The sequence below is a fragment of the Hyperolius riggenbachi genome, chromosome 7 (assembly GCF_040937935.1).
Source record: "Hyperolius riggenbachi isolate aHypRig1 chromosome 7, aHypRig1.pri, whole genome shotgun sequence".
NCBI classification, from domain to species: Eukaryota; Metazoa; Chordata; class Amphibia; order Anura; family Hyperoliidae; genus Hyperolius; species Hyperolius riggenbachi.
In genome coordinates, this window is record NC_090652.1 from 256,267,566 (window position 1) to 256,288,291 (window position 20,726).

The following is a 20,726-nucleotide window of genomic DNA, read 5'->3' on the forward strand; positions in this document are numbered from 1 at the left end:
GTGAAACAGACACCAGAAAAATCTTGCCTGTCTCTGCAAACACTTCTGCAGAAATTACCCGTGTTAATAAAGTTCAACTCCTGTCTGATCCAGCAGATGCCAATAGATGCACTACATCAGTTTCCGAGTCCCAGCAATCCTGTCCAGAAACCTCAGAACCCCAGCATCTGAATTTTCCAATTTTCCAATTGAATGGTGATTCAGATGCGCAAACATTGTGTCTTGATTTTCCTGTTTCTACACCTTGCTCTAGTTTCGTGAATAGCTCAGAGCATCTGCTCTGTGAACCTGAAATCGCAGAATTATTACCTTGTTCAGAAAATGTTCCAATAAATTTGCCCTGTACCATGAATTGTGCAGTAGATCTCTCCAATGAAACTCAGGTCACAGAATCATTATGCTGTCCAGCAGGTGCTTCCATGGTTTTGCCCTGCAATATGGACTGTTCAGTGATCCTGTCCAGTGAAGCTGTGGTCGCAGAGTCTTATGCTTCACCCAGTACTTTGGATATTTCAAACCCTCTAGCAGAAGAGTCTGAGGCACTGCTTACCTCAGTTGGTGTTGCAGTAATATTCACTTGTCTAGCAGCTGTTTTGGAATTACAGTCTGCTCTAATAAAACTTGGTGAATTTCTGCCCAGCAAAGCAGAAGCCATTGAAATATTGTCCTCGTCAGCAATTGTGTTAGATACCTTGCCCTGTACACAGTCTGATTTAACCAATCTTGTTGAGTCCCTCTCCAGTGTTGTAACAGCCGAGGAACTCCAGCCCTGTCCTCTGAATGTTTCAGAAGTCTTGCCCTGTAACATGGATAATTCTGATTCTCTGGGCAAATTAATAGAAATCTCAGAATTTCAGTCCGGTCTGATGAGTGTTCCTGAAACCCAGCCCTGTATCCTGAAAGATTCTGGTTCTCTGGCCGCTGTGGCAGAGGTTCCAGAGTCCCCTTCCTGTCCAGGGAATTCCTCAGTTTTGCCTAGTCCAGTGGGGGCTGCTGCAATACTGACTTGTTCTGCAGCGCCTCATGAGCTCCAATCCAGTGTATTAAATGAGTCTCTGTCCAGTCCAGAGGTAGTTGTGGAGTCCCTATCTGGTTCAGTGCATACATCAGAAGATTTGTCCTGTCTTGTTAGTGCCCCTGAATCTGATTTGTTACTGACTTTGCTGGAATCAGCGACATCTAAGTCTGATCCAGCATTCTCGTGTAAAAGTCCAGTAGTTGCGAAGTTTAGTCATGATGATTTTTTTTTGGCCAGTCCTGGTTTTGGTCCTGTCTTGGCTGACCCTGAGGCTCACAGTTCCTTGACATGCCCAGAGGTTTCTCTTGTGCCGGTGTGCCCAGATGTTCTTTGTGTGCCAGAATGCCCAAGTGTGTCTAAGGTGTTAGCGTGCTCTGATGCTTCCTTAGTGGGAACACGTTCTGATGTTGCCAGTCTGCCTGCATGCCCAGAGATGGTTCTGGTCCCTGAAAGCCCTGATATTGATGTTTGTCCTTGTGGCCCTGACTCGGGAATTGCCCTAGGTTCCATAGGGGTTCTTGATAGTTCTCCATGTGAGCCTAAGGGGCATTCTGACCTATGGGGATCTCTTTGAAGCTTCAAGGTGTTCTGGGAGGTCTCTGAGAAAACTTGTCCTGGTGCCTTGGACTGGTTCAACAGTGGGTTTTGTGTTGGTAAAGACAGTACCGGTGGGCATTGTAAAGGCTTAGGCGTTTCTGAACGGTTCCTGGAAGGCGGTGGGTATCGCTCAGGGAATTTCGGAGGGCTTTCTTCTGGAAATCATGGTTCTGATGGGTGTCACATTGGGGCTTGTAGTACTGATGGGCATGGTTCTGTAGGTTCTGGTTCTGATGGGTCCAGTCTTGTGGGGACTGATTCTGGAATTCGGTCTTGCCGGGCTGTCCCGGTCATCATGAATTATCAGTCAGGACTGTTTTGTTGGGAATTTCAGTTTTGAAAAGCGTCTGGAATCCGCTTTTAAGGGCGGGGGTACTGTGATGATCGCTGCTGCAGCAGCTGTTGCTGGAAGTAGTAGTGCTGCAGCTCAGGCAGTTCTGATCTATTTCCATGCAAGCTGCATAGCTTTGTCTGTCTTTCCCTGCTGTCAGCTTGTGACTAATTATCATTCACCTGTGTGGGAATCTGCATGTCTGTTCCCATTGGATGACCTCAGTATAAAGATCTGCTTCCTGCAGGGTTTCCTTGGGTTTTCATAGCTTCAGTTTAAGCCCGTCTTGCTGTCGCTTCAGCCCCCGATCGTGTTTCTTGTTCTAAAGATACTTTGCTGGTTTTGCATCATATATTGGTTCATTGCCAATATATATGCATACCAGCACGTTTATTATTTTCCTTGTATTCGTGTTACGTTGATACATCAGTGTCGCTGATATATACGTACACGAACTGTTTATTTCCTGTGTTCAGTTAGTCAGTTTTCCAGCACGTTTTGGTAGTTTGCGCGTACCGTGATCACCCGTGCTGAGCTAGTTATCCTGTTCCTGTTACTGTTTGTGGATTTCGTTCATCTCTGCGAGGAGATAACGAATCCTTCTGAATCCTGTCCTGTTACCGTTTGTGGATTGCGTTCATCTCTGCGAAGAGATAGCGAATCCTTCCGAGTCCTGTTCCCTGTATTACTCCAGTCCTAGTCAGCGTTCCTGCTTATGTCATATATCGGTTCATTGCCGATATATACATATGTTAGTCAGACGTTACAAATAGTTTCATTGATAGCTGTAATTGTAATACGCTAGGAAAACATACTTATTGTATATTTATCTGTGTTACATTCATCTATCTCGATCCTGCTATTTCCTGACTATCCTGTCCTGTCTTTGTGAGGCACGCCATCGCCGCAACGCATTGGCTGCCTCATTCCAGTCTGTCTGGTTTTGGACGCTTGCTGTCGCTAAGTAGCCGCTAGCTAGCAAGCGTTCATGCTGTCTACTTGTCCTGATCTCCTCAGTTCTGGTTTATGCGCTCAGCGCTATTTTGCGCTGAGACGTTATAACGAAAGCATTGTTTGTGGCTGTCAGATCTGCACCGGCTCTGTGCGCCACAATCTCCTATAGGAGTCAGTCCTCCCCTCCACTATACTAGGGATAGCCTGTTTCTTTGTGCTAGTGTGTGTACCTCCTCCACGCCAGCTCATGCGTTGCATGCTGACTGTGGAGAATACACCACCAAGCCTTACACACTTGAACTCTGGGCTGAGATTAGTCAATTATCTGTTCAATTATCTGTTCTGGATTTCACTTGGATCTTTACCAGTTTACTTCTTCTTTTCTTTTTTTATTCTTATGGTAATACTGAACCTTACAAGCACACGTTATGAGATGTGCTGATATTAAGAGTATGCCATGTACTGTGTGTATTTCTGCAATCACATCATACCTCCTAACCAGATCTACAGTATATTATGCATGAATCGGCACTGGTTTTAATAAATTATTGTAAGATCCGAAAAAACACTAATTAAACCTTATTCGGAGATTGGTTAATGTTAATAAAACGTAACTTAATAAAGTCGGGTTAAAATAGATAATTTGAACAGATTATACTACCCCTTAGTGCAAAAAGTGATACATTGGGTTGGGAATAAAGGTCATTTGTCTGTCAGACTCTCCTCCAAACTCACAATGCATGTATATTAACAGCCCCACACAAAACCCTACGTTTCATTTCCTTAATTGGAAACTTTGTCGGGGGGTAACCAAAGTGCTAAGTGCCTATGATGTTTTAATATAAGCATGGCATCCTCATAAACTAGTAAACGCATGCAAGGATGCACTTACACGCGCACACGACAACGGCCGCCTACAATGTAAGCTTGTGTATGCACACCACAACCACTGCCTACAACATGAAAATCACCAATACCTAATGCCTGTGCCCACATACCACAACCACTGCCTACAACGTGAACATTGCCACCAACCAATTCCTGTGCCCACACACTACAACCGCTGCCTACAATGTGAACATCACAGCCACCCAATGCCTGTGCCCACACACCACAACCACTGCCTACAACGTGAACATTGCCGCCACCCAATGCCTGTACCCACACACCACAACCGCTGCCTACAACGTGAACATTGCCGCCAACCAATGCATGTGCCCACACACCACAACCACTGCCTTCAACGTGAACATCACTGCCAACCAATGCCTGTGCCCACATACCACAACCACTGCCTACAACATGAACATCACCGCCACCCAATGCCTGTGCCCGCACACCACAACCACTGCCTACAACGTGAACATCACTGCCACCCAATGCCTGTGCCCGCACACCACAACCACTGCCTACAACGTGAACATCGCCACCACCCAATGCCTGTGCCCGCATACCACAACCACTGCCTACAACGTGAACATCACCGCCACCCAATGCCTGTGCCCGCACACCACAACCACTGCCTACGTGAACATTGCCGCCAACCAATGCCCACACACCACAACTACTGCCTGTGGCCGCATACCACAACCACTGCCTACAACATGAACATCACCTCCACCCAATGCCTGTGCCCGCACACCACAACCGCTGCCTACAACATAAACATTGCCACCAACCAATGCCTGTGCCCACACACCACAACCGCTGCCTACAACATGAACATTGCCACCAACCAATGCCTGTGCCCACACACCACAACCGCTGCCTACAATGTGAACATTGCCGCCAACCAAAGCCTGTGCCCACGCACTACAACCGCTGCCTACAATGTGATCATCACAGCCAACCAATGCCTGTGCCTGCATACCACAACCGCTGCCTACAATGTGAACATCACCGCCACCCAATGCCTGTGCCCGCACACCTCAACCGCTGCCTACAACGTGAATATTACCCCCACCCAATGCCTGTGCCCACGCACTACAACCGCTGCCTACAATGTGATCATCACAGCCAACCAATGCCTGTGCCTGCATACCACATCCGCCACCTACAATGTGAACATCACAGCCAACCAATGCCTGTACCCACACACCACAACCGCTGCCTACAACATGAACATCACAGCCACCCAATGCCTGTGCCCACACACCACAACCGCTGCCTACAACGTGAACATCACCGCCAACCAATGCCTGTGCCCACACACCACAACCGCTGCCTACAATGTGAACATCACCGCCACCCAATGCCTTGTGCCCACGCACAACAACCACTGCCTAGAATGTGAACATCACCGCCATCCAATGCCTGTGCCCGCACACCACAACCGCTGTCTACATGAACATCACCGCCATCCAATGCCTGTGCCTGCATACCACAGCCGCTACCTACAATGTGAACATCCTCGCAACCCAGCGTCTACGTGTTCCTCACCCACCTCACATATCAGCGGGTTTCTATGGTAACCAAGCTCGGTTTCCAGGACCCAATACCGTCCGTCACTTTGCCATTACAGTGGCCTTCTCGCTACAACCCCCTCCCCCGCACACACACACACACAAACACACCGGCTGCCCCTGTTCATGGAGACGCATGAAGTAGCGACTATCGGGGTGGGGTCGTTCAGTATCCTGATGGCCCTGGACCGCAGTTTGGAGGAGTGCAGGAGGTCTAGTGGCAGTAGGGGTGACCTGATGATCCTCTCCGCAGCATTGATCACCCTCTGGAGTTTGAGCTTACCGCTTGCAGTAGTGCCTCCATACCAATGATGGAGGAGCAGAGGATAGACTCAATGGTGGCAGTGTAGAAACTAGCTATCAGTTCCCGCGGCATCCCAAACTTCCTCAGTTGCCTCAGGAAGAACAACCTTTGCTAAGCCTTCTTCTAGACCTTGGAGGTGTTCTCTTGTCACTTCAAGTTGTTGGTGATGGTAGCGCCTAGGAACCCTGGAGAGCCTTCAGTTAAGACCGCCATCAACAGTACATTTTACTTTAAGACAAATGTACGTGTACAAAAGTATTTTCCATTTTCCAGTTTTGTGTCATAGCGCCTCCTTAATGACACAATTTCTGTTGCCAATCTAAATACATTGCAGCTTGATAAGCAAAGGTTCCCATTCTATTTGTATGGCTTCAGGATTGTTGCATTAAGCAAGCAAGCTATATGGAAAGTGGCGGTATGCAGGTGCCTCCGGAATATGCAAAGCACATTGAAAAGAACTCAGATGTCATTGAATAAACCAAACTGTCAAAGAAAGGTCAAGTTGTTAAAGAGGAACTGTAGTGAAAATTATGTTTTTTTTTTTCTTTTTACACAATATTAATTTACAGATTATTTAGTCAGCGTTTGCCCATTTTACTCACCCCGATTTAAATTCTGAAACTTATCACAGGTGCCGACATCTTAAAGTGAATCCAAGATAAACTTTTACTCATTGCATAATTGTGTTCCTTTCATATAGTTTATAGGGCATTCCTCAAACCAAATAATTTTTTTGTTTTGTTTTAATACTATAATTCCCTATAAACTAAACAAGCCTCGCCCACAGCTTCTCCAAAGAGCTTTGGCACTGTGACCCTTAGTAGCAAGGGCTTATGGGAGCTCAGTCTGGGCAGGAGGAGGTTATTAGCCAGAGATTTCAGAGGCAGAAGGGAGGAGGGAGGAGGAGAGGGGAGTGAAGTTTTCAAAGGCTGTGGGCTAGAGATGCTGTCAGCTTGCCTGTGTGTAATGTGACAAACAGAACATGGCTGCCCTCATTGTATCACAGGAATGAATAATCATAAACTGTTGAAGTTGTTTGCAGCTAGATTTGTTGTGTAAACTATCTAAACTTTAGATAAAATATATAGACAAGTTACTTGTTATAGTTAGTTTTTCATCCCGGATCCGCTTTAACTGGTGATCTCTGAGGAACATTTGTTTGCTGATAAACTTGGTGTCCCAGAATGCTCAGGTAGGAGAATTCGGCATAGCTAACAGGGGCAAAACTAGAAATCACTGGGCCCCCTTGCAAAACTTTGGAAGGGGCCCCATCTGCACACATTTTCTCTATCAATTACATTAGCTTCTGTGATAAAATGTGTGTGTTTTCACACATAAACACACATGGGCTTGATTCACTAAGACAAATAGCATGCCTTATCCGAGTTAACACTCCTTATCAGAGATAACACACCTTATCAGAGTAGCATAGCGAGTGCTACGAACCCGCAGGGGGTCAGGGCAGGATGAGTGGAGCTCTCGTCATTGCCAGTTAGCAGGCATAAGTTCATAGCGCTCATTATGCTCCTCTGATAAGGCATGTTAACTTTGATAAGGCGTGTTATCTCGGATAAGGAGTGTTAACTCGGATAAGGCATGCTATTTGTCTTAGTGAATCAAGCCCATGGTGTTCAGAAAACGGTTACAGAAAACCGACAGATGAGTGTGTTCCCAGCCTCAGCTTATTAACCACTTCCCAACTGAGGGGTTTTTCCCCTTGACCACCAGAGCAATTTTCACCTTTCAGCGCTCTTTCCATTCATTCGTCTATAACTTTATCATTACTTATCACAATGAAATGAACTATATCTTGTTTTTTTCGTCACTAATTAGGCTTTCTTTAGGTGGGACATTATGCCAAGAATTATTTTATTCTAAATGTGTTTTAATGGGAAAATAGGAAAAAATGTGGACATTTTTTTTTTATTATTTTTCAGTTTTCGGCCTTTATAGTTTTCAAATAATGCATGTTACTGTAATTAAAACCCATGAAATTTATTTGCCCATTTGTAACGGTTATAAAACCGTTTAAATTATGTCCCTATCACAATGTTTGGCGCCAATATTTTATTTGGAAATAAAGGTGCATTTTTTTCAGTTTTGCGTCCATCCCCAATTACAAGCCCATAGTTTATAAAGTAACAGTGTTATACCCTCTTGACATAAATATTTAAAAAAGTTCAGTCCCTAAGGTAACTATTTATGTATTTTTTTTTAATTGTAATTTTTTTCTTATTATAAAAAAATAATAATTGGGGAGTGTGGGAGGTAAGGAGTTAATCTTTTGTGTAAACTACGCTTGCAGGAAGTGCCATCTTTCTCCGAAAATAAGAGTGTCTTATATTAATTTTTGCTCTAAAAGATGTGCTAGGGCTTATTTTCAGGGGATGTCTTATACTTCTATTAGGAAGTGTCTCTCAGCAGAACGTTTCCTTTTTGCTGTGATGTTCATGGATTTGAAAGTATGCTACTGTACTGATCAGGCACCTGCACTGTCTTCCCTGCACACAGCTGATAACCTTGCTGTGTGCTGGGATGACAGTTTCAGTGCCCGGTTGGCACTGCACCACTGTGTCCCCCACTTACTGGCTGCCTCTTCCTCCTCTTTAACTTCCGCTAGGGCTTATTTTCGGGGTAGGGCTTATATTTCAAGCATGCTCAAAATTCCAGCTAGGGCTTATTTTCAGGGTAGGTCTTATTTTCAGGGAAAGAGGGTACTAGGAGGCTGTGAAAGTTTTTTTTTCCCACAATGATCGCGCTGCTTATCGGAGAAGCAGCGGATCATTGCGGGGCTTAGATCAACGAACTGGAATGGATTTTCCCGTTCATTGATCTCCGGGCGAGCGGCCAGCGGCGTGTTTACGAGCGGGAGTGCGGGCAGCGGCGGGAACGCGGAAAGTACGGATTTCTCCGTCCCTGGTGGTGAAAGGATGGAAAAAGGGACGGAGAAATCTGTACGCGTGGGGGTAAAGTGGTAAAACCCTTTCTATCCACCTCTGATGGAGCAGAACTGGCTCTGCAGACTCCTCCAGCATCACTACAGTACACAGCACTTTTGGTGGTAGAGCAGCGCTGTACAGAAGAGCCTGCTGCACACTGAACATAGGGACTGTCTACAAATATTTGTCTATAAAAAACTTTGTATGATTCCTCATCAGTGGCTGAGCAGAAGCAGTCATTAGAACTATTGTAAAGAATAGCAAGCTTTTACTTTCCGTGCCAAAACTTCTCAGGCATCACTACAGGACACAACACTTGGGGAGGGGCAGGAAGGCTGGAGGTAGAACAGTGCTGTACACAGGACCCTGCTGAACACTGAATAGGGATTATCTACAAATCTTTGTCTGCAAAACTTTGCATGATTCCTTATCAGTGGCTGGGCAGATGTAGTCATTAAAACAATTGTGCAGAAAGCAGAACATTTTTTTGTCTCCTTGCTCTTAGTTATAAGTCTCTCAGGATGGGCCCCCTGTGGCTTCTGGCCCCCTCTGCGGCTGCATCCCTCGAGGTGGCACAGAGGGACAAGAGGTGACACAGGGGGACAAGAGGTGGCACAAGAGGAGGCACAGGGGGAAAAGAGGGTACACAGGGAAAAGAGGTGGCACAGGGGGAACAGAGGTGGCACAGGGGGAAAAGAGGTGGCACAGGGGGAACAGAGGTGGCACAGGGGGAAAAGAGGTGGCACAGGGGGAACAGAGGTGGCACAGGGGGAAAAGAGGTGGCACAGGGGGAACAGAGGGGACACAGGTGGATGAGATGGCACAGGGGGAACAGAGGCGCACAAAAGGTGGCACAGAGGAACAAGTAGGCACAGAGGGACATAGGGGACTCAATGGGATAAGAGGTGGCACAGGGAAAACACAGGGGACAAGAGGTGGCTCGGGACACACAGGGAGATGAGGTGGTACAAGGAGAACATACGGGACACAGTGACAAGAGGTGGCACAGGGGGAATAGAAGAGCACAAGAGGTGGCACAGAGGGACAAGAGGTGGCAAAGTGGTAACACGGGACGCATTGGGACAAGAGGTGGCACAGGGGGGCAGAGTGTACATGGGTCAAGAGGTGGCACAGGGGGAAAAGAGGAGACACAGGGGGGATGAGGTAGCACAGGGGGAACATTGGGGACACCGAGTGACAAGAGGCAGCACAGGGGGAACACAGGAGCACAAGAGGTGGTACAGGGGGAACAAAGGGGACAAGAGTGGCACAGGGGAAACAGAAGAGCACAACAGGTGGCACAGAGATACAAGAAGTGGCACGGGGGGGACATAGGGGACAAGAGGTGGCACATGAGGAGGAACAGGGGACACAGACAAGAGGTGGCACAAGGAGTACATATGGGACACAGGGGTACAAGAGGTGGCACAGGGGGAACAGAGGAGACGCAGGGGACAAGAGGTGACATGAGGGAACCAGCTAATTTCCTCTTGTGGCAAATTGCTGCCAATCTACGTATTATGTGGGAGACTGCTGCCAGGTTCTGTTGTTTTTTTTCCGGGGTGGGGGGGGCAAGAACACTATTCATTGAAGTTGCCCCTCCACCATGTAGTTAGTAAAAAAAATGCCTGTGTTTTGAGAGGAAGCGGGGGTGTCTTCAAATAATTAGCACCGGGTGTCAAATACCTTATGTACTCCACTGCTTGCAGGGTGTATTGTTACGCCCCTGATAGCTAAACATCTCTGGGAGAGCAGGGCTACATACAAATATACACCAATATAGCGATATAAGAAGTGTTTCTGATGCGGAAGCCAGGATAATTACCGCAAAAGTTGGCATTCTGAATAATGTACTACATTCTACTATATGTCACTACAGTGGCTCTTTAAAGAGGCCTTGTCCTTTGCACACAGAGGCAGCCATTACGATTATATATACAGTCAGAGCCGGGCCGAGGCAGAGGCGAGAGAGGCTCCAGCCTCAGGGCGCTGTGTAGAAGGGGGCGCACAACTCACTCAGCTATCATTTCCCTATTGTGTTTGAAGCAGAGAGAAATAAGAAAAGGGGATACATGGCAGTGACTGCAGCCAGATAACTACAGATTAAGGTGTTTGGGGCCCTGGGACACCTCTTATTTTAATAGCAATCAGTGTGTGACGGCTGGGGTGGAAGGGACGGAGGGGCGCACTTTGGTATCTCAGCCTTGGGTGCTGGAGGACCTTGTCCTGGCTCTGTATACAGTATATATAAATACATTTCATTGGTTAAAACATGCTATACATTACTTTCTATTTTCAGTGATAGTCCACCCTAAAAGAAAAAAAAATAAGTCACCACCCTGCTATAAGGCATCTGAAACACAATATTTTTTGCTGTATTAACACAATATTCTGGTGCCACTAACATTAAGTGCCCGGCCTACTCCACAGTCATTACTCCACACTTACATGTATCTTCCAAATGCTCAGTCCATGCACACCGCTGTTTGTGCATTGTTCCCTCACTTGTGGGTGTAGCATAATAGCATCACGTCACTCTTCCTGTATGGAAATATTCCCCAGAAGAGAGGGGTTTGTGGTGTAGTGCCTGGCCTTGAGGTATTTCATGGACTGGTCCATTTTCAAGCTGCCTAAATTAGCACACAAAATTTGATCAACTCAGGATTACTTGCATCTCATTGCCTACCCCTACTCCCAACTATCGGAGATAAGAAAGAGTTAGGCACAAAAACCATTTGGGCAATAGACACTACCTCCCCCCAGCTCCACTCATACACTATGCACACTATAGTGGTGCATACCATAAAGAATGCATGAGAAAAACAGATTTTTTGATTTTGAAATGACACTGGTCCTTTGTGGCGGCCTGGCAAACCATTGCAAGGGCTTGGAAGAAACAACTGGTCCGGACTCTAAAGGACTTTTAAAGAACTCAAAGAAGGATCACTAATTTTATGATCCAAGATCAATTGGCAGGAATTCTCATGGATAGGGGGCATAAAGTGACTTCAGTTGTTCATGTTGTGCCTTATTTTAATGTTTCTGTCTATCACAAGCCATGATGTTCGGTACAGTTATGGACGTATTGCTCTCCTGTATAGTTTTGTACTTTTATGAAAACTCCAATAAATAGAAATCACACCGGTCCTTCCTTTCATCTTCACTATTCCTTTATGTTACTATTTGATATGAAGTTAATGAAGGCAATAATAAGTAAATAGAAGTAGGACATAACATTTTGTACAAATAGGGGTGTAGCAATACCTATAATAGCTGCTGTGGAACCCAGGAGCAATTCAGAACCCAGTTCACCCGACTAGTAATAGAATATACAGTAATACAGAGGAAATGGCTTACCTCCTAAGTGGTGATGCACGGGCAGTACAAGAACGAGGATGTAAACATTTTTAGTTACAACACATTTTGCCAGATCACACCAGCTTCATCAGGTATAAAGTCTGGCAGATTGTCGCCCCTATACAACAAGCAGGGCACCTCTGCGAGAGTTTTTACCTGATGAAAGCATGTTATCCGCTTCATAGGGTGTTATTTTGTAGGCTCTTTCTTGTACTACTATGTAGGCGGTGAGCCTTTTTTCCAGGGCTGTGGAGTCGGTCCAAAAATCCACCGACTCCGACTCCTCAGTTTAGGATTCCACCGACTCCGACTCCGACTCCACGACTCCGACTCCTCTAATTTGCATATTACAATTTTGTTGATTAAAAGTATGTAACATGAAATTCGTCTCTTAACTGCCAACGCTTAGGAATTTTACAAGACAACTGAAGTGAGAAGGATATGTAGACTACTATATTTATTCCCTTTAGACTAAAACTAGTCCTTGGTAAGAGTACTTGTAAAAGGTACAAACCGGGACAAAGAACATCTATCAGGCCCTAGGCAATGTAAGTGTGGGTACATGTAAGAATGATGTGCAGGTACTCTGCATGGGAATGAGGAGATTGTAAACAGACAACACCTCTGTGTTCAATGTGCACATCATTCTCAGTGGATTCCCTGCAGCTCTGTGGGGAGTGCATATGTAGAGTATAGTACTACTGTGTAACAAAGTAAACCTGAGACAGATGAAATTAAAGTTTTATACATACCTGGGGCTTCCTCCAGCCGCCTTCAGGATAATCAGTCCCTCGTTGTCCTCCTCCGCCACCTGGATCTTCTGCTATGAGTCCAGGTACTTGAGCCAGTCAGGCGTAGTGCGCATGCACACACTCCGCCGCCAGGAGCATACTACACCTGTGCAGCACTATTGCGCAGGTGCAGAATGTTCCTGGCTGTGGGAGCGGCATGCGGCCGGACAGCGCTGACTGGCTGAATTACCAGGACTCATATCAGAAGATCCGGGTGGTGAAGGACAGCGAGGGACTGATTAGCCTGAAGGGGGCTGGAGGAAGCCCCAGGTATGTATAAAACTTTACTTTTCATCCGTCTCAGGTACCCTTTAATTTGTAGTCACCAAACCAAATTTTAACAACATATCAAATTATTTGATTTCATCAGCAAAGGGAGTGCATACATTTGCATAAATCAGCATCAATGCAGAATTATTTCCATCTCGTTGACCATCTCTATTAGTGACACAGCTACACATCAGGCTTTATTCTTACAGCATAGATGTTATTTAGTATATATAAGAGATTCCTGTGTACACATATATACAGTCACAACCAGATATGTATATCTGACCTTAAAAATATGGGGACTGCTTTATTGAAGCAGCACAAGTAACTAATTTTGATTGGTTTGTTTCATTTTTGTGGACTAAGCACAGCTATTACTGCATATATACTGTATATATACATTATTTTTAATGACTATTATCTGAGAAATAGAACATTTTATCATATTTTCTATTTTAATTACAGTTACAAATTCATTAGGAGTCGGAGTCGGAGCATTTTTTCCCGACTCCGACTCCGACTCCAGGCACCCAAAATTGCCCGACTCCACGACTCCGACTCCACAGCCCTGCTTTTTTCCCCCAATTAGTATATTTAAGCTATTCAGTACATTACTTGTAGATTTAGGGTGCCTCTTAATATCATTTTACACCAGTTATAGTTCCCCATTCCGGCACCCTGTCCCTTCAGTTTGGGCTCACCATCACTATTCCCCAGCCCCAGTGTCAGAAGGGGCCATTGACTGAGTGGGAAGCAGTCCTTCCCCAGAAGCAAACAAAGAGGTCACCTAAGCCTATAGGCAACCCCCAAAAAATTGATGCTGGAAGTACACTAGGTAGTGCAGAAAAACATACATTTCCTGCATTTTGTGTTTCTACATTTTGGGGGTGGTTTTTCTATACATTTTTCATTTGAAAAATGCACACTGTAAAACACAGATACTGTATATGCATTTTTTATGCAGCCCATAGACTTTCACAATGGACAAAAATGCATGCGTTTTCCACAAAGCTAGCGATTCTGCCTAGTGTGCTCCTAGCTTGAAAGTTTATTATTATTTAGCATTTATATAGCGTTATCGTCTGCAGGGCTGTGCAGAGTATATTGTCTCATCACTTAACTGTCCCTCAGAGTGACTCACAATCTAATCCCTACCTCAGTCATAAGTCTATGTATGTATCATGTAGTGCATGCAACTTATGCTACGTACACACATGCGACAACGATCGTTCGTTAAGAACGACGAACGAACTTTTAATTGATGAAAGAACGACCTAAGTAAAGGTAGTTTTAAAATGTGTGTAACGATCTGATCGTTAGAACGAACGTTACATCACAGAAAGCAACTATTGCGCCTGCGCATAAAAATGAGAAGTTCCATGGAGAAATAGTGAAATGCGCATGTCAAGCCTAGTACGAACGATCGTTTTCAACGATGTACTACTTTTGCAAACGATCGTCGTTGGTTAAAATCCGCCGAGACAGAACTTTCTTTTGTAGCGATTTGGCTCGTTCGTCGTTTGCCTTAATAGTCGGTGGTTCGTTTTTTGTAACGATCGTCGTTGGTAAAGATCGGGGAACGATCGTTACAAACGACTATAGTCGCATGTGTGTACGCACCTTTAGTTTAGGACCAATTTAGGGGGCAGCCAATTAACTTATCTGTATGTTGCACAGGCACAGTGGCCACCGACTGGTCAGAAACAAAAGTAGCTTGCTGCAGGGGACCGAAAGATTGGTTTGTCCCGGCGCGGGCCCAGGACGTGTGCAGGGGCTGGTAGAAGCCCCAGTTAAGTTAAACTTTTTTTTATTCTCAGTTAAGGTACCCTTTAAACGGAACCTTGAGTGAGAGGTATATTGTAGCTGCCATATTTAGTTTCTTTTAAACAATACAAGTTGCCCATCTGTCCTGATGGTTCTCTGCCTCTAATATTTTTAGCCATAAACACTGAACAAGAAAGCGGATTAGACGTTTGACAAGTTTAACTTGATTTGCCACATGCTTGTTCCATGTGGGTGATTCAGACACTGAATACTACTGATACATGAAAGATCAGAAGGATCAGTAAGACAGACAGGCAACTAGTATTGTTTAAAAGGAAACAATTATGACAGCCTCCCCATCCCTCTCACTTCAAGTGTCCTCTAAGCTCTAAGCCAGGGGTCCCCAAACTTTTTCGGTCAAGGGCCTGGTCAACATATTTCAGATTGCTGAGGGTCCGGAACATGCATAAAATGATGTTGAAAAGGAGAACTCTCAACAACAGCCATTCAGTCATGCGGCACCGAAGAACGTCTTTGTGCACCAGGCAGTGAAGCATACCCAGGTGTTAACCTGTCGTCCAGTTGGACAGCAGAGTCACCTGATGCAGAATTGGATTGGAAGCCAGCGAATAACTGCTTGCTGGCTTCTACAGTATGTGGATGGGTGGTGCCAGCACTGCTATTCTATATGCAGGCTGATATTCTATATTTAAAGGTGCAGTGGGCCTCATTTATAAGTTATACATTTTGGGGGCCAGTAAAAAAGCCTCAGGGGGCCGCATTCGGCCCGGGGGCCGTAGTTTGAGGATTACTGCTCTAAAGCATTCCAAGCTGCAGCTCAGTGCACTGGCACAGGCAAGTACAAGAACATATTTTATGAATTTTAATAAGCATTTAAAGCAAAAATACATATTTTTACTCATATGCAAAGGTCACAAAAGTACATTTACAGTTTAATAGTAGGATTCTTTTTGATGGCTAAAAGTCTCATCTGAAAATAAAATATCTAACATAGGAGTATCATTTTTACGAGCATTATTGCCACAACTCCAGTCAGTAATATGCAGTTGTACAAAAACAACAACTATGCACATGAGCTTTAAAAAGAGATTCAGTATTTAAACACAATTTTATCAGGAATAATGACAGTGGATTGTGCATTTCTCAACCATTTGACAGGATGGGCAATGAGCTGTAAATTACGGTTATATAGCAATGAACATTATATGTAAATTACATTGAAGTCCTGTAGGTAAAAAACACAAAAAGGGTAATTTCTCCTGCTTCAAAATTTTGGTTGCTCTTGACTCAGGTCCCTTAAAGGGAACCTAAATTGAGAAGCATATGGATTTTCCTTTTAAAAGAATACCAGTTGCCTGATTCCTGCTGATCCTGTGTCTCTAATACTTTTAGCCACAGCCCCTCAACAAGCATGCAGATCAGGTGCTCTGACTGAAGTCAGACTGGATTAGCTGCATGCTTGTTTCAGGTGTGTGATTCAGCCACTACTGCAGCCAAAGAGATCAGCAAGACTGCCAAGCAACTGATATTGTTTAAAAGGAAACATCCATATCCCTCTCAGTTTAGGTTCCCTTTAATGTGGACCTGAACTCAGAATTTCCTCTCTGCTGTAAAATATAAGCAACAGTATAACAACCTTTAAAGATAAACATATCTTTGTTACAGCTTATACAAATCATGCAATAAGTCTGCAGTGTGTCTACTTCCTGCTGTCATTTAAGCAGTCATGGGGTTAACATCCTGTGTTTACAAATTAGCTGCCCTGCTCATGCAGCCAGCTGACAGGTCAAATTACAGTTGTGATTAGTCATAGATGAGGGAGAATTAGGCTAAACTCTAAATACACACAGGGTGCATTTTTCTATGTTTTCTTTCTCTCTTGGGCAAGAGTTTAGGTCAACTTTAAGACAAGTGCAATATAACTATTGTTACAGATTTGATTTAAAGGGACACTATTGCAAAACTGATTAGAATGTAAAAACAATTGCACTGTATAAACAGAAATAATTAATATAAGCATTCCTTTACCATCTTTAAATGATCATAGTCTGGATTTCTGGTTCCTGACAGACTTATGGGAGTGTACAATCTTTTTACATGGGTGAATAAAAGCAGCTGATTTTTGAATGAAATTGGGATGCGAAAGTTTGGGCAACCTTGTTAATAGTCATGATTTTCCGGTATAAATCGTTGGTTGTTACAATGAAAAATGTCAGTTAAATGCATCATACTAGCGACCTTAGCCTGTTTAAAAACGGGCTCTAGGTCTGTTTCTTAATGCCGCCACCGCCGCATGTCAGTGCGCATGCGCGCACCCGCTGCTCGTGCACGCACCCGTCCGCCCACGCACACCTAAATGGCTCTGCCCTCCTGTCGCAATGGCTGTCTGTGCTGCGCACATGCGCAGTAGCAAAAAGCACGGACCCAAGGACACAGGGACAGGAGTATGCAGGGACAGTTAGGTTTTATTATAAGTGATAGGAGACACACACAGTGATATTTGAGAAGTGAAATGAAGTTTACTGGATTTACAGAAAGTGTGCGATAATTGTTTAACTACTTCGGCCTCCTGCACGTACTAGCTACGCCCAGGAGACCATGTGCGCGTCCACGCGCTCCCGGCCGCGGATCGTTAGCCCACGAATCAGTGAATCGGGCCATGGTGCCCGATCACGGATTCCTCTCCCCTGCAGAAAAAGCGACAGCTTCTCTCAGAAGCTCCGCTTTTTCTGGCTGTTGCGTCCCCCATACGTCCCTCTAAGCGTATGTTACACTTAGAGTGACGTCATGTAAACAAACTCATGGCCGCCATCTTGTGGCCAAAAAGTAAAACTACAACTATAAAAGTAAAAAAAAAAAAAAAAAAAAAAAACACCTTAAAGAGAACCCGAGGTGGGTTTGAAGAATATTATCTGCATACAGCGGCTGGATCTGCCTATACAGCCCAGCCTCTGTTGCTATCCCAAACCCCCCTAAGGTCCCCCTGCACACTGCAATCCCTCATAAATCACAGCCACGCTGCTGACAAACAGCTTGTCAGAGCTGGCTGTGTTTATCTCTATAGTGTCAGTCTGCTGCTCTCCCCGCCTCCTGCAGAACTCCAGTCCCCGCCTGCATCCCTTCCCTCCCTGCTGATTGGAGGGAAGGGACGAGGGCAGGGACCAGAGCTATGCAGGAGGCGGGGGAGCAGCTGAGACTGACACTACAGATGTAAACACAGCCTCACAGCACGGCTGTGATTTATGAGGGATTGCAGAGTGCAGGGGGACCTTAGTGGGGTTTGGGATAGCAACAGAGGCTGGGCTGTATAGGCAGATCCAGCCTCTGTATGCAGATAACATTCTTTAAACACACCTCGGGTTCTCTTTAACACACATTTACATTATATAAGTTCTGTTTACATCCCACCCTCCCAAAAAAATACCCAAATAAAATGTTTAATATAAAAAAAAAAAAACATTACAATAATAATAAAAAAAAAACCATGTAAATATTTACCTAAGGGTCTAAACTTTTTAAATATCAATGTAAAGATGAAATATTTCTATACTTTTTTTATTTTAAACTTGTAAATAGTGATCGATGCAAAACGGAAAAAATGCACCTTTATTTCCAAATAAAATATTGTCCCATACATTGTTATAGGGACATAATTTTAATGGTGTAATAACCGGGACATATGGGCAAATACAATACGTGAGTTTTAATTATGGAGGCATGTATTATTTTAAAACTATAATGGCTGAAAACAGAGAAATAATGATTTTTTTCCGTTTTTCTCTTATTCTTCCTGTTAAAATGCATTTACAGTAAAGTGGCTCTTAGCAAAATGTACCACCCAAAGAAAGCCTAATTGGTGGCGGAAAAAACAAGATATAGATCAGTTCATTCTGATAAGTAGTGATAAAGTTATAGGCTAATAAATGGGAGGTGAACATTGCTCGGATGCATAAAGTGAAAACGACTGAAGGCTGAAGTGGTTAAACAAAATTAGGCAGGTGCATAGTTCATTCAGGTTTGGTGGCTTCCGAGCATGGACAGCTCTCTTTACCTCACACCACAGATTTTCAATTATATTCAGGTCTGGGGACTGAGGTGGCCATTCCAGAACGTTGTACTTGTTCCTCTGCATGAATGCCTGAGTGGATTTTGAGCAGTCTTGTTGAAAGATCCAACCCCAGCACAGCTTCAGCTTTGTCACTGATTCCTGGACATTGGTCTCCAGATTCTGCTGATACTGAGAGCAACTCATACGTCCCTCAACTTTGACAAGATTCCCAGTCCCTGCACTGGCCACACAGCCCCACAGCAAGATGGAATCACCACCATATTTTACTGCAGGTGTTTTTCGTGGAATGCTGTGTTCTTTTCCCACCATGCACATAACGCCCCTTGTTATGCCCAAATAACTCAATTTTAGTTTCATCAGTCCACAGCACCTTATTCCAAAATGAAGCTGGCTTGTCCAAATGTGCTTTAACATACCTCAAGCAGCTCTGTTTGTGCTGTGGGCGGAGAAAAGGCTTCCTCTGCAACATACAGCATCTCCTTGTGTAAAGTGGGCTGAATGGTTGAATGATGCACAGTGTGACTCCATCTGCAGCAAGATGATGTTGTAGGTCTTTGGTGCTGGTCTGTGGGTTGACTCTGACTGATCTCACCATTCACTGCTTCTGTTTATCCGAGATTTTTCTTGGTCTGCCACTTCGAGCCTTAACTTGAACGGAGCCTGTGGTCTTCCATTTCCTCAATATGTTCCTAACTGTGGAAACAGACCATTGAAATCTCTGAGAAAGCTTTCTGTATCCTTCCCCTAAGCCATGATGGTGAACAATCTTTGTCTTCAGGTCATCTGAGAGTTGTTTTGAGACCCCCAAGTTGCTTCTCTTCAGAGAAAATTAAAAGAGGAGGGAAACTTACAATTGACCCCCTTAAATACTCTCTCATAATTGGATTCACCTGTGTATGTAGGTCACTGAGCTTACCAAGCCAATTTGAGTTCCAATAATTAGTTCTAAAGGTTTTGGAATCAATAAAATTACTGCGGAATTTTATTTAAACAATTATTGCACACTTTCTGTAAATCCGATAAACTTAATTTCACTTCTCAAATATCACTGTGTTTGTCTCCTATATGATATATTTAACTGACATTTTTTATCGTAACAACCACGATTTATACAGTAAAATCATGACGATTAACAAGGTTGCCCAAACTTTCGCATCCCACAGTAAATCCCCCTGTGAGGCTGTGGAAGTAATGATGAATCACTCCAACAGCTTCCACAGGTCTGGCAGGAGCACTAGAGGAAGCAGCATCCTTTACTATTGGCTACGGCTACGCTACCCGCACAGCAGCTTAGCATCTTTAGGAACTTACAGGATCCACGTCCAACTCTGTTCCTTATATCAATGTACTGTGAATGTTACGAAGCAGTGCATGCACAGCATGTAGGTGGCACTGATGTGAGGGAGCAGGGGATCCTGTAAGTGGACAGATACATTTTGAGTTAATAGGTAGTGTTGATGTTTGGAACACATGAATACTCCCAAAGACCACACTCCAACATCATTTCAGTACAAGCAAGCAGATGGTCAGAGGGAGTTCAATTATGCGCATCCAAAGCAGGAAGAAGGAAGTACCAAAGCTATGTAAAACAAGGGGGTGGAGTTGGTACAAAAATCATCTGCCTGACTCCTCAGTTTATGAAACCACCGACTCTGAATCAAGATACCTAAAATTGCTCCGACTACTCGACTCCAACGTCATATTGTAATGCTTACCAGGGCTGTGGAGTTCAAAAATCATCCGACTCCTCAGTTTATGAAGTTTCACAACCTGATGAGTCAGATGATTTTTGTACCCATTCCTTTTAGTCCTGCAAGTGATGTGGAGTTGGAGTCTGAGTCGAAGAGTC

The 20,726-nt window shown here is 44.4% G+C and overlaps 2 protein-coding genes across 3 annotated transcripts in view; both read right to left on the minus strand.

Annotated features, from left to right (window-relative positions):
• Positions 1 to 11,105, minus strand: part of KLHL23 (kelch like family member 23) — a 53,438-nt gene extending 42,333 nt beyond the window's left edge. The window contains exon 1 of the mRNA XM_068245566.1: positions 11,054 to 11,105. Coding sequence (XP_068101667.1) covers positions 11,054 to 11,099 — 46 coding nt within the window. The 5' untranslated portion in view covers positions 11,100 to 11,105. The remainder of the gene's footprint in view (positions 1 to 11,053) is intronic.
• Positions 1 to 20,726, minus strand: part of PHOSPHO2 (phosphatase, orphan 2) — a 77,362-nt gene that overhangs the window by 33,588 nt on the left and 23,048 nt on the right. Inside the window, exon 3 of one of the 2 annotated variants that reach the window (XM_068245570.1) lies at positions 11,147 to 11,235. The exons of the other annotated variant lie outside the window; for it this stretch is intronic. The gene's annotated coding sequence lies outside the window, so the exon portion shown is untranslated. Of the gene's footprint in view, positions 1 to 11,146; positions 11,236 to 20,726 lie in introns of those variants that run through there. 2 annotated transcript variants of the gene reach the window in all.